This window comes from Mesoplodon mirus, assembly GCF_964341445.2.
Source record: "Mesoplodon mirus genome assembly, chromosome: 4".
In the NCBI taxonomy this organism is placed as follows: Eukaryota; Metazoa; Chordata; class Mammalia; order Artiodactyla; family Ziphiidae; genus Mesoplodon; species Mesoplodon mirus.
Genome location: NC_138979.1, coordinates 187,146,078 through 187,158,376, shown reverse-complemented (window position 1 = coordinate 187,158,376; position 12,299 = coordinate 187,146,078). Strand labels below are relative to the sequence as shown.

At 59.9% G+C, this 12,299-nt stretch overlaps 1 protein-coding gene across 1 annotated transcript; it reads left to right on the top strand.

Moving 5' to 3' along the window:
- The first annotated feature begins 2,424 nt into the window (after positions 1–2,424).
- Positions 2,425–5,840, top strand: CKB (creatine kinase B). The gene is made up of 8 exons (XM_082619539.1): positions 2,425–2,504; positions 2,811–3,015; positions 3,228–3,382; positions 3,456–3,588; positions 3,930–4,101; positions 4,826–4,949; positions 5,174–5,363; positions 5,450–5,840. The coding sequence occupies exons 2-8, from the start codon at positions 2,823–2,825 to the stop codon at positions 5,626–5,628; spliced, it is 1,146 nt and encodes a 381-aa protein (XP_082475665.1). The 5' UTR covers positions 2,425–2,504; positions 2,811–2,822; the 3' UTR covers positions 5,629–5,840.
- The last annotated feature ends 6,459 nt before the right edge of the window (positions 5,841–12,299 follow it).

The following is a 12,299-nucleotide window of genomic DNA, read 5'->3' as shown; positions in this document are numbered from 1 at the left end:
AAGGCCTCAAAGGCCCCCTCCCCACTTCCCCCATCACAGCTGCTGACCATGTGTGCTATCAGACTGAGTCCAGCCCAGACTTGGCCAGCCGGGGGTCCTCAGGGTGGGCCCCAGTTCAGGTTAGCACAGGGCCAGTCGCTCCAGGACCGCTGAGGGACTGCCAGACCTCCGACCCGGTCCCCCATCACGCACCTTCTGATCTTCCCTTTGCTCATCTGCAAAATTAGGACAAAACACTCATCTCCAAAGGCTGAGGATTGCTGGAGCCCCAGGCAGGAGCATCCCTAGGGCCTGGCCCTGCGCAAGACCCCAAGCCTCTGGACTTCACCTCTCCAGTGTGGACCTTGCTTGTGGAGAGAAAGGGGAGCAGGGGTCCTTTCCTGCCCCCGTTCTCCCAAGTTGGTCAGGCCCTTGGTGGCCTGAGGGTAGGGGAGGGGGGCCTTCTGTGAAGCTGCAGAGGCTACAGACAAAGAGGAGGCCCTGAATGCCACCCCTCCACCCGCTGGGGTCTGAAAGCCAAATAGGCCTCCAGGACCAGCAGCTCTGTTTCTAGAAACAGAAACTTGAGCCCATCAGGCCTTTGGGGTGGAGAATTGGGAAAGGCAGCTGCAGATATTTCTAAAATTAGGGGAAGGGGCTGCAGGGGGCACAGAATGCAGGAATTTCAGGCTTAAGGGACACCTGCTGTCTGGCCAATCCAGACCCATTTGCCTTTTTACCTTGGCTTGTTTCATCGGTCTGAAAAATGCTGACTGCGAGCAGGTCAGAACACGCCAAGGTGAGCAAGAGAAGAGGCAGGAGTATGTCCGCAGCAACCTCAGGGGACAGAGCACACAGGCAGAGGCAGAGGCACGTGCTCGCCCCCTGCTCCAGCGCCCACTCCGCAGAGGCACCAAACACGCTGCAATGCCCGCTCTGCCCCAGCCTCCACAGGACCCATCTCCTCCCATCTCCGGATGACATTTTGTTCACTTAGCTGCTTGCTCACAGCCAGTCTTCTCGCAGCAGCCGCAGCAGGGTTCACCTTGCTGCCCACAGAGCACACTGTGCAGTCCTGGAGGGATTTTGTTAAATATACACATAGATAAGGGTATTCCCCCTTCCTTGCTTCATTCACAAAGCAACATATGATGGACCTCAACCACACAAGCTCCAATTCACGCTTTTTAATAGCTGCATAATATTCCACACTGGGGAGATGCCTTCCCTACCCCCAGCCAGGCCCCAAGTGATGGGCATCGTGTTATATCCGGGTTTGTTTGTGTTTGTTTCTCCTACTACACATCTCTTGGTCTATCTGCAAAGAGAAATGAGACTGTCTATAGGCTGGACTCCTAGAAGTGTGATTGCTGGGTCATGGAGTATGAACATTTAAAATTTTAATAGATACTGCCAAATTACTTTCCTAAAAAGACGTAGCAATTCACAGTTGCAGGCAGCGTGTGAATGCCTGTCTCCCCACATTCCAACCCATAGCCAACACTGGCTGGTATCAATCTTTTCTTTTTTTTGCCAGTCTGGGTGTGCTGGGGCTAGTGGAAGGCATAGTCGTTATTTTAACTTGCGTGATTCTGATTTTTAGTGTCTTTTTTTTTTTTTTTTTTAATCTCACATGTGCTTATTGTTTGTTAGCATTTCCTCCAGTCTTTGCCAAAAGTCTCCGAGGACTGCCTTTGGGGGTGGGGTGGGGAGATGAACCTGTCTCCTGCAGAGAGGGCACAGGCCTGGGGTCTGGGGACTCTGAGACTGTGCACTCCCCGGCAAAGCCAGAGTATTTCCGCATCAACCAGGAGGGGCTGGGCCCGGGGTGTCTGGCTCAGACGCCCCAAAGCCTGGGGACTTGCCCAAGGTCAAGGCACAAAGGGTGCCGCCGGGCTGGGCCGCAGCCAGGCCTCCGGAGTGCCTTCGCGCTGCACCAAGACCGCCCGGGCACCTTGGAGAAGGTCGGCGGCTCGGGGCCAGCTCGGACGGGGCGGGAGAAGGGGGGGCGGCGGGGGTCTGGCAGTACCTGCTGTGGAAGCCCTGGACGCCCTCGCCTGGCCCCTCGCCGCAACCACCGCGGGGACAGGCAAGACGAGGGAGGGCAGGAGCCATGGTGCAGACAAGCCCGAGCGTCCTCAAGGGCCTGGTGGCCCTCCTGCCTCGGTTTCCCGCTCGGAGGCAGGCTGGGGGGGCGGGGGATGGGAATCCAGAATGTCTTCCGGCTTCGGGATCCTGGGCGGGCGTGGGGTGGGGTAGGCGGGCTGCGCGGGGTCCCGGCGAGGGGATAGTCGGGGTGGGCTGCCTGGGGTGGGGGGGCTTTGGGGGGCTGCGGGCGGCGGACAAAGCGACGGCACCACCCCGTAGCGCGGCCCAATGGAATGAATGGGCTATAAATAGCGGCCAATGGGAGGCCCGCGTCGCGCCCCTTAAGAGCCGCGGGAGCGCGGAGCGGCAGCTGTTCGCCTGCGCCGCGCCCTGAGCTGTCGACCGACCGAGAACCCCCGCCCTCGCCCGGCTGCTCAGTGAGTGGGCCCGAGGGCGGGGGGGTGGGGGTGGGTAGCGGGGCACCGGGGCAGGGGCGCTGCGCATGGAGGGGGCTCGGGTGCCGCGGCGTCGCGCGCTCCCGGCACGCCGGGGCCCGCCGCCTGGAGCGGGCGCGCCAGCTAGGCCGGGGGTCCTGGGCGATATGGTAGCCCCCTACGCGCAGTGCCGACCCCGCTGACCTTGGCCGCGTCCCGGGCGACCGGTGCCCGGGTCCCTGGGTGGTGAGCAGGTTCCCAGGAGGCCCGGAGACTCGGGTGCCCGCTGACCCCCGCGTCTCCCCGCAGCCCGCCGCCGCCATGCCCTTCTCCAACAGCCACAACACGCTGAAGCTGCGCTTCCCGGCCGAGGACGAGTACCCCGACCTCAGTGGCCACAACAATCACATGGCCAAGGTACTGACCCCCGAGCTGTACGCCGAGCTGCGCGCCAAGAGCACGCCGAGCGGCTTCACGCTGGACGACGTCATCCAGACCGGCGTGGACAACCCAGGTACGCGCACACCAGTCCCGGGGGGTCAGGGTGCCAGCGCCGTATCCGCGGGACAACCCCCGGCTGGGACCCAGAGTCCCCCCTCCCCATGCCAGTCCCCCCCTCGGGCCAAAGTCCGGGCGCCCTCTTCCCGCGCACAGCGGTAGGGTCCTCAGCGGCTCGCTGAGGCCTGGCAGTGACGTCACTGTCCCCATTCCGCGCCCCCCCAACAGGCCACCCCTATATCATGACCGTGGGCTGCGTGGCTGGCGATGAGGAGTCGTACGACGTGTTCAAGGAGCTCTTTGACCCCATCATTGAGGATCGGCACGGCGGCTATAAGCCCACAGACGAGCACAAGACCGACCTCAACGCCGACAACCTGCAGGTGCCGGGCGGCCCGGGGCGGCGGGTCGGCCTGGGGAGGGGTCTCCCGGAGCTCACCTCTGCTTGGCCCCCAGGGCGGCGACGACCTGGACCCCAACTACGTGCTGAGCTCGCGGGTGCGCACGGGCCGCAGCATCCGCGGCTTCTGCCTCCCCCCGCATTGCAGCCGCGGGGAGCGCCGCGCCATCGAGAAGCTCGCCGTCGAAGGTAAGGGTCGGGCCGGCCGGGCCACACTCCCGGTCCCGGTCCCGGCCCCTGCCGGCTTGTTTACTAGTCACCCGAGCCGCCGACGCCGCGCTCTTATCTGCGCTCTGGCTCCGGTTTCCCGGAGGGACCGAGGCCCAGCCCCGCGCCTACAGCGTCCTGGGGCCCGGCGAGGGTCGGCTTGGGCCGGGTCACCGGCTCGGCCCGCCGCCCAGACCGGGAGGACTGGACTCCAGCCAAGCCGAGCGGGCACGGGGAGGTGGGGCGGATCCGTGTCGCTAGGGGTGGTGGCGGTGTGGGACAGGAGCCCACCCGCTTGTCCTCCTGAGCGCGCCCCTCCGCAGCCCTGTCGAGCCTGGACGGTGACCTGGCGGGGAGGTACTACGCGCTCAAAAGCATGACCGAGGCGGAACAGCAGCAGCTCATCGACGACCACTTCCTTTTCGATAAGCCCGTGTCGCCCCTGCTGCTGGCCTCGGGCATGGCCCGCGACTGGCCGGATGCCCGCGGCATCTGGTGCGTACTCCCCAACCCCCCTCCCGCGGGTCCCCACTCCCCGCCTTGGTCCTCTCCCTGGCGAGGCTGAGGAGGAAGAGGGAGGGGCCGCGCTCCTGGGATGGGTTTGGTGCTACCCAGGCCTCCTCGCAGGTGACCTTGACCTCACAGGTAAGTGAAGGACCCCGGCTAGTAGAGGCCTCAGCCTCTCAGGATCTTAGAGGTGGGGGACCAGTCGTGTTGGCTTTTCTCTTCCACCCCCCTCTGGGGAGCTGGAGCTACTTGTTTTCTCTCCTTTCCCACCCGCTTCCCCGCGGGGAGTCAGTCAGGTGCTGGGTGACGCAGACGCTTCCTCGAGTGGGCGGTGGGGGAGGAGGGCTTACAAGCTCCTGTTCACACTGTGCGTGTATCGTGGGGCTTCCGCGCCCAGCTACAGCGCATCCCCCTGTAGGGGGGCTGTGCTGGCTGCCTCTGCCCCTTATCCCCTTGGTGGGAGGGACCACACAGTACCTGATGGGCAAGCTGGGGAAGCAGCTCAGGCCTCTCTTTCTGACCCCTCTGAGCTGTCCTGGCCTCCCTCCGTGCCCCCAGTCTGTTGACGGGGCTGGAGTCCTGGGTACAGCTGGGATGAGTACCCCAGGGACCTGGGAAGTGCCTCCGGTCTGGGGACCCCCTAGAGTTTTTTTTCTGGATGTGCCCTGAGACCACAGTCCAGGGAGGAGGCTTGACTGTGCCCCTCCCCCAGGCACAATGACAACAAGACCTTCCTGGTGTGGATCAACGAGGAGGACCACCTGCGGGTCATCTCCATGCAGAAGGGGGGCAACATGAAGGAGGTGTTCACCCGCTTCTGCAATGGCCTCACCCAGGTCAGGCCTGGCCCCCGCAACCTGGGCTGGCACAGTGGGGGCTGGGTGCCAGGGAGTGGGCAGGGCCAGGCCCCCTGGTTCAGGCAGAGATGTAGGTGCCCCATTAACCTCCTGGGGAGTCCAGGTGTCAGTTGCCTCAGGGTCCTGCGGGGGGCTCCCGGGTCTCAGCTGGTCCCCTGGGGGGTGTCTCAGCCAGGCCTCCCCTGTCACACCTCCACCTCCAGATTGAAACGCTTTTCAAGTCCAAGAACTACGAATTCATGTGGAACCCTCACCTGGGCTACATCCTCACCTGCCCGTCTAACCTGGGCACAGGGCTGCGGGCAGGGGTGCACATCAAGTTGCCCCACCTGGGCAAGCACGAGAAGTTCCCGGAGGTGCTCAAGCGGCTGCGGCTTCAGAAGCGAGGCACAGGTGAGTGGGGTGGGGGGCCTGCAGGCACCCCTCTCTGCCGGGGCAGCCTCCCCCCTCCAGCCCTGCTGACCTGGCTGTCTCCCCAGGCGGTGTGGACACGGCTGCCGTGGGCGGGATCTTTGACGTCTCCAATGCAGACCGCTTGGGCTTCTCGGAGGTGGAGCTGGTGCAGATGGTGGTGGACGGCGTGAAGCTGCTCATCGAGATGGAGCAGCGGCTGGAGCAGGGCCAGGCCATCGATGACCTCGTGCCTGCCCAGAAGTGAAGCCCTGGCCTGCATCTGCCACCACCTCCAGCCCTGCTGCTTCCTAACTTATTGTCCGGGCAGTGCCCACCATGCACCCCTGAGGCTCGCCGTTTGGCGGCTGAGCCCTTAGCCTTGCTGTAGAGACTTCTGTTGCCCTTGGTAGAGTTTATTTTTGTGATGGTTGCGATGTTGCTGATGCTGAAATAAACTAGGGTTTTGGCCTGCCCAAAGTCTGAGTGGTGCCTCCCCTTTCCAGGGGCAGCCCAGGGCTCAGCAGCCAGGCTCCGAGGCCTGAGTCTTGGGTCTGCCCTTTGTGCTTCACTGTAAGCTGGGACAGCAGTGACCAGGAGGCAGGCACCCTGCTGTACCCACCTAGTCCTGTTCCATGAGCCTCTCCGCCATCCTGTCTGCTTGGCTTCCCTGCAGGCCTGGGGTGGGCTGGTGCGGGAGGAGCTCCGGGGTGGCAGAGCCCCAGCCTGAGCATCGAAAGGATTTTGGGGCCTGGGGCGTGGAGCCTGGCACTTTGCTTAGCCCCATCCTGTAGCCTGGGGGAGCTGTGGACGCTGGGGGGAGGGCAGGAGCCCAGAAACTTGGTACCTTTTCCCCCCAAACCCTTTTCCTCTTCTTGCAGGCAGCTGCTCCCTCTCCCACCTCAACACCTACTCCATCTCCTAAATAATGTCTCTCCTCCCCTTCCTTCCCTCCCAGCTTCCCATTAGGCTGAACTGTCCCCTCGCTCGCCCCTAGCCTAGCCCTCCAGCCCCTTCCAGGAAGCCCCAGGGCCCCGTCAGTCCCCCTCCTCCCTGCAGCCTCCTCTCCAGGACACTCAGGTGCCCCAGTCCCTGGGCCTCCCATGGCAGGTCCCCACCAGAGGGTCCCCGAGCAGGAAGGAGGTTGGGGCTGTTCGGGACATGGCCTTCTGGTCTGTTTCCCAGCCACCTCCCGGCTGCTGCTGTCCCCATCTGGTCTCACTTGGGGGTCCCACCATGGGTGGGCACCCTGGGTGGGACGGGTGAGCCAGCCAGGGTCCTGGGCTCGTCTTCCTTCGCCAGCTCCTCAGCTCTGCGGACAGTCTGTGCTGCCACCTGCTGGCCAGGGCCGCCTCTGTCCTCCCGTTCTTCAACCCCATCGGGGTCTGCAGTGCCCAACTCCCCATGCATCAGCCACACAGTCCTCCTGAGGTTATCCTGCACCTGGGAGAAGCCAGGCATGGCCTCCGCGCCCTGGACTGGGCAGTCTTGCCCATTAAGGATTGTGGGTGCTCACGTCCCAGGGGCAGCTTGTCAACCCAGACCCCGAGGCCCAGGACAAGCAGGTTGGGGGGGGCAGCAGTGGAGGAGGAGGTGCGCCCTGGCATCTTCCTCAGTGGCCAGGCTTGGTCTGAGGGGCCCATCCAGGCGGTGTCCAGGCTGGGGAGGGCTCTCAGGAGCCTTTGCCAGGGAAGGGGGCATGGGCCCAGAGGTTGGGTGAGTGAACACCTGGATAGGCTGGGCATAAGGGGGCAGGCCCCCAGGTGCAGAAGACTGGCAGGGAAGGGGTCTCTGCACCCCCTCTTGGGGTCCCTGACTGGCCGGGGGGCCAGAGGCCAGTTCTGGGCTGGCCCTGTTGCCATGAAGGTCCAGGTCAGGGGCTCCCATCAGGCAGGGGGCCCCTTTGCTCAGCTTCCTCCTCCAGCCACTGTCCCCCTCCAGCCAGTGTGGGCTGGGCCAGGCCAGACAGTGCTTAGTAGAATCTGGAGACTCAGGGTAAAAAGGGCTGTGACGAGCACAGGAGGTGTCCCTCTCCTCTGTGAAGGCCTCGCCCTGCAGAGAGGGGAGGCTGAGGGCAGCTCAGGAGACAGCGGGAACAGTGGGTGGCCTCCCCGAGCTGGTGCAGGAGCTGCCCAGTCTGGCTGTGTCGCTACCATCCGAGGGGCCAGCAGGGTTCCTGGCCCGTCTGCCCGCGCCCACCCCAGGGCCCTTGCCCGTGCTCCCTCCAGCTGAAGGACCTCCTCCTTGCTCAGGCCCCCTCACCACCACCTGGACTGAGCCCAGGGGTGCAGGCTCAGGAATGACTGTCCCGAAGCCACCCTCCCGTGCGCACGGGTACCTGAGGTCCCTGCTCAGGCAGGCATGTCACTTCCTGATAAGAGAATGTTCCAACACTTCCCTTTCACCACCTGCGCAGGCCTCTCAGGGCTTGGTGCAGGGAAGCCAACTCCCTTGGAGTGGCCTAAGCCTTGCCCTCTTGCCCTCGCCCGCAGCTGGGGTGGGGCACACACAGCACCTGGGCTCTCGGAAACCTGGTCAAGCGAGCAGGGCAGGCACAGCTCCCTGGGACCCTGGGGGGAAGCGTCTTCCACAGGCTCAGAGCTACGCCATCTCAAACCCACTGCTGCTCCCCTAGGCCGCTTGTTTTCCTCCCCCCCATTTTCCCTTTGCCTCACTTTTACTTCTCACTTTATTTCTCATTTATTTTACCTGGCTGTACTGAATGCACGCTTGTAAGCTGTAAGCTGCATTAATTCTTTTTTAGGACAAGACAGAGCTGACTATACACTCAGCAAGGGCACCTCTGCTCAGCAGCCCATGGACCCTTCAGCCACAGTCCCTACAACCTCTCCCCCTTTCCTCTGGATTCAAGAGACCTCTAAACACGGTGGTTTTAATTTTCCTGAAACCACGGTCAAACATGGAAGGCCTAAGAAATGCCCCGCCACATGACAATACACACTCGCATTCGCTCACTGTCTCGACGGAGGACACCGACCAGCACCAGTGGGAGCATCACACCTGTGACGCAGCCGGGGCCCAGCCAAGACACTTCTCCACCGACAGCCGGTTGGCGGGAGGAGGGGGGCGGTCCCCGGGTACTGCGGGTGCTCAGCACTATCACCAGCCTCCAACCTCCAGATGCCGCAGTATCACCCACCCCGACTGCGACAATGGAAAGAAAATGTCCCTAGGCATTGCCAAGTGTCCCCGGGGGGGCCAAACTGGCCCTCAGCTGCTTCGAGAACCATTGCCCTACAGAGATAATGAAGTGATGCAGTCACTTAGAACAGGGAAGAGCTGGTCAGGACTCCAACGATAAAGGGTTGTTAAAAAACCAGGCCACCTCCCTCCCTCGATGTGGCGCCACGCGGGCATCGACAGCAACGTGGGGAGCTCAGTGAGACGGTGACATGATGAAAAAAAGCAGAAGTGTAAAAGCCTGTTATACAACAGCTTGTACTCTTGGGATCCCACACAGAACACGTATGGAAAAATCCCGAACAACAGTAGTCAGCTGTGGGTGGTGGGGTAACAGGTGATTTCCTTCTTTATACTTTACTTTCCAAATTTCCTACAGTGAACACATATTACTTATATAAATAGCTGAAACAAATTCTTTTTTTGAGTGGTTTAAAAAAAACACTCTAATGTGTCCCAGTTGGTGGGAGACCACTGGGGCTGCTGGGCTTCACCGCCACCACCCCCATTTGCTCTGGGTGAGCCTCTCCCCACCCCTGGGGTGGAAACAGTGAACTGGCTCAGGGGTCAGCACCAGCGAGCCCACCCAGTTCCAAGTCCTGGGCTCTTTTCACTGCTCTTTGACCTTTCACAACATCTCAGACGTCCAGTGTGCAGGACCTGCTGCTCTTATCAGTAGCTGAACTGGTGGCAGTTGCCTGGAAGGTCCTTCATCCTGCATTTCTCCTTGGAGCTGCTTGGTGCCTACACCAAAGCCCATAAAGCGCCCTTGGGGGCACACATGTACTCACTCCACAGGTAACAAAGGAAAACATCTTTTCATTGGCAAGAAGTCATCTTGCTGCCTGTGAGGTTTCCAATGAACAGGGGACAGAATTTCAGCTTGGAGAAGCAAGGCTTTTTGACCCTGCTGAGGGTTGAGGCTTTTCACATGTGAACTGGATGACAAAAATCCCGGTTCCCGAGTCTGGCTAGAGGCTTTCTGCAGGGATCCATTCCCAGCATCTGGACTCTCTCTACCTTTCTCCCCCAAATCTGTCTTTGTATAGCTGGTTCTGCTTTGCTAAAGACACAGAGAAATGAAGATGTTCTGCTTGGTTTCAGAAGTTCTAACTTGCACACCTTTCCCAGAGTTGGGGTCTTGTCAAAATCTAAGGCTCAACCTAAATAATTAAGCTGAACACCCAGAAAGGTTGAGTGCTCCTTCCAGCCCCTCCTGTTGCTGATAAATCTCTGTGCATTCTCCCCTTCTGCTTTCGTAGCAAAACCCTGGCTTTGAGCCTGGCACGCAACTGCACAGCTAGAGGAGCACATTTCCAAGACACTCTCACGGCATCCGGGGCTGCAGGGAAAACGCTTCAGAGGCCACCTCAGACAAGGGGCACCCAAGCCCGGCGGGTGGAACACCCTCGAGTGTTTAACCTGGTGCACACGTGTGACAGCCAGTATCACTCCTGACCTGGCATTGGGGACTGGGGCGGGGTCCTGCCTGGCTACACACTCATCCCACTGCAATGTCAGGCCTGGCTTGGTGCCTGCTGGCCCAGGAATTTAGTTGGAACTGAGACCAATGGCTCTAGAAACAGCCTGGCTTTGGGCCCCTCCCAGCCAGCGTGCACTCAGTCAGGATGGGACACACGTGAGCAGAGACTGCCGGCAGTGGCGCCAACACCCCCAGACTTGCTCCCATCCACCATCCCGGTCCGGTCCGACCCAGAGCTCCCTCTGCACGTCCGCACTCGGCCTGCTGTGCACCTTCCTGGTCCCACTCAGTATGCTCCTTATTTCAACCCCCTCGTCGACTGATACCAAGCTGGGCGTCATGCTCCCTCTGAAGGGTCACATCTCGTGGGGAGCCCAGACACCCCTGAGCGGAAGTGTGGGCGAGCACTTCTCTTGTGGGGGTCACAGGCGGACTTCATCAACCCCTGAGCAGAGGTAGCGGGCGAGCACCTTTCTCAGTGGGCTTACGAGCCTCTCTGAGGAAGTGTGTGGCCGCACACCTTCCCTCCTATCCTGGATTCCTCTTATATCCTCCTCTCCTGACTTCCTGGACTGTCTATTGGTCCTTGAGCCTCCTTGGAGGCCCCCGGCTCTATCTGTTTCTTTCTTTTGTTTCAGTGATAAAGTTAACCTGTTTAGTTGGCTCAGGGCCTAGGTCTCCTCCCTCCGTCTCTGAAGGATTTAGGTCCTGGGACTCTTGTTCCTTTCCTTAACTAATCCAAGGGGCGTCCTCAGGCTAACCAACCTGGCAGATTTCAGGTTGGCTGGTGGCTCTCAGGGACCTGACTGTTGACACTGGGAGAATGCCAGAACAAATGACTACCATCTGGCCAGGATCAATCAGACCCCTGTCATGTCAAGACATCCCAATAAAAAATGGGGGCAACTACAAGCATCCCGAAGGACTCTCTGCTAGGATGCATATTAGCTAGTTGGGGAAAACTTAAGATGGTTTAAGAAAAAAAGAAATTAATTTTCTTTTGCAATACTGCATGGCCCCAGTACGAACTAGGGGACCAAGAGATCTGGCAAAAAAATTTGGGTCATTAAATTATAATCCATCTTGCAGCTGGACTTATTTTGCAAAAGGAAAGGGACTTCCCCGGTGGTGCAGTGGTTAAGAATCTGCCTGCCAGTGCAGGGAACACAGGTTCGAGTCCTGGTCCGGGAAGATTCCACATGCTGTGGAGCAACTAAGCCCGTGCGCCACAACTACTGAGCCTGAGCTCTAGAGCCTGCAAGCCGCAAGTACTGAAGCCCACGCGCCTAGAGCCCGAGCTCCGCAACAAGACAAGCCACTGCAATGAAAAGCCCGCGAACTGCAACGAACAGTAGCCCTTGCTCACCACAACTAGAGAAAAGCCCGCACGCAGCAACGAAGACCCAACGCAGCCAAAAATAATAAATAAAATAAAAATTTATTAAAAAAAAAGAAAGGTAAATGGAGGGGAAGTCCCATCCATCCAAATGTTCATGACCCTATTCCATAATCCAGGTCTAAAGAACTCCTGCCGGGTGTGCCTGGCTCACACCCCTTTCCAAGTACCTTCTTCCCCCACGGGAGCCTGATGTTTTAGATGACCCCTTATGAGTCCACTTCCCTGGGGTCCACAACCAGGAACTCCTACCTCCCCCAATTCTGAGGGGGCCACAGTCTTCCAGACCATTTACCCCTAATGCCCCATCTGGGGAGCTGGAGACCCCAGACCCCCATAAATCAGCTCATGGATTTGGCGTTCGGAATATTTAACAATACAGATAGGGTTGAAGAGACAAAAAGGATTCAGGGACAACAGCAAAAAGCACAGTTACTGGCAGAGGTGCTAACCCCTGCACCATCTCAGGGTTTCCCACCCTTGCAAAGACCCATGGTGAGGACAGGATCCAGGAAGCCTGGATCAGAGCCACTGTCTCACTGAGGAAGGATCTGTTTTAAGTGTGGATAAGAGGGCCACTGGAAGAACGAATGCTCCCTGTATGGGAAAAGTCCACCAGGACCCTGCACGATAGATCAAGAGGGCCACTGGAAGCGGGACTGCCCCCAGTGCCGAAGGGGACTCGGGGCTCTCAGACCAACGATGGCTGAGAGGACCAAAGACTGACAGGGCCGCTCCCCAGTGACACATGGTCACTTCTCCGGAGGAGCTTTGGGTAACCCTTGACGCGGCAGGTAGGAAAGGTATTTTCTTATTAGATATGGAGACTGCCTACTCTGTGCTAATTTCCCTGGACCCC

Bases quoted from the DNA above. Each gene is read 5' to 3' on its own strand.
- CKB (XM_082619539.1), top strand. From the start codon at position 2,823: ATGCCCTTCTCCAACAGCCACAACACGCTGAAGCTGCGCTTCCCGGCC. The intron at 3,383-3,455 runs GTGCCGGGCGGC...CTTGGCCCCCAG, and splicing joins TCAACGCCGACAACCTGCAG to GGCGGCGACGACCTGGACCC. The intron at 3,589-3,929 runs GTAAGGGTCGGG...GCCCCTCCGCAG, and splicing joins CGAGAAGCTCGCCGTCGAAG to CCCTGTCGAGCCTGGACGGT.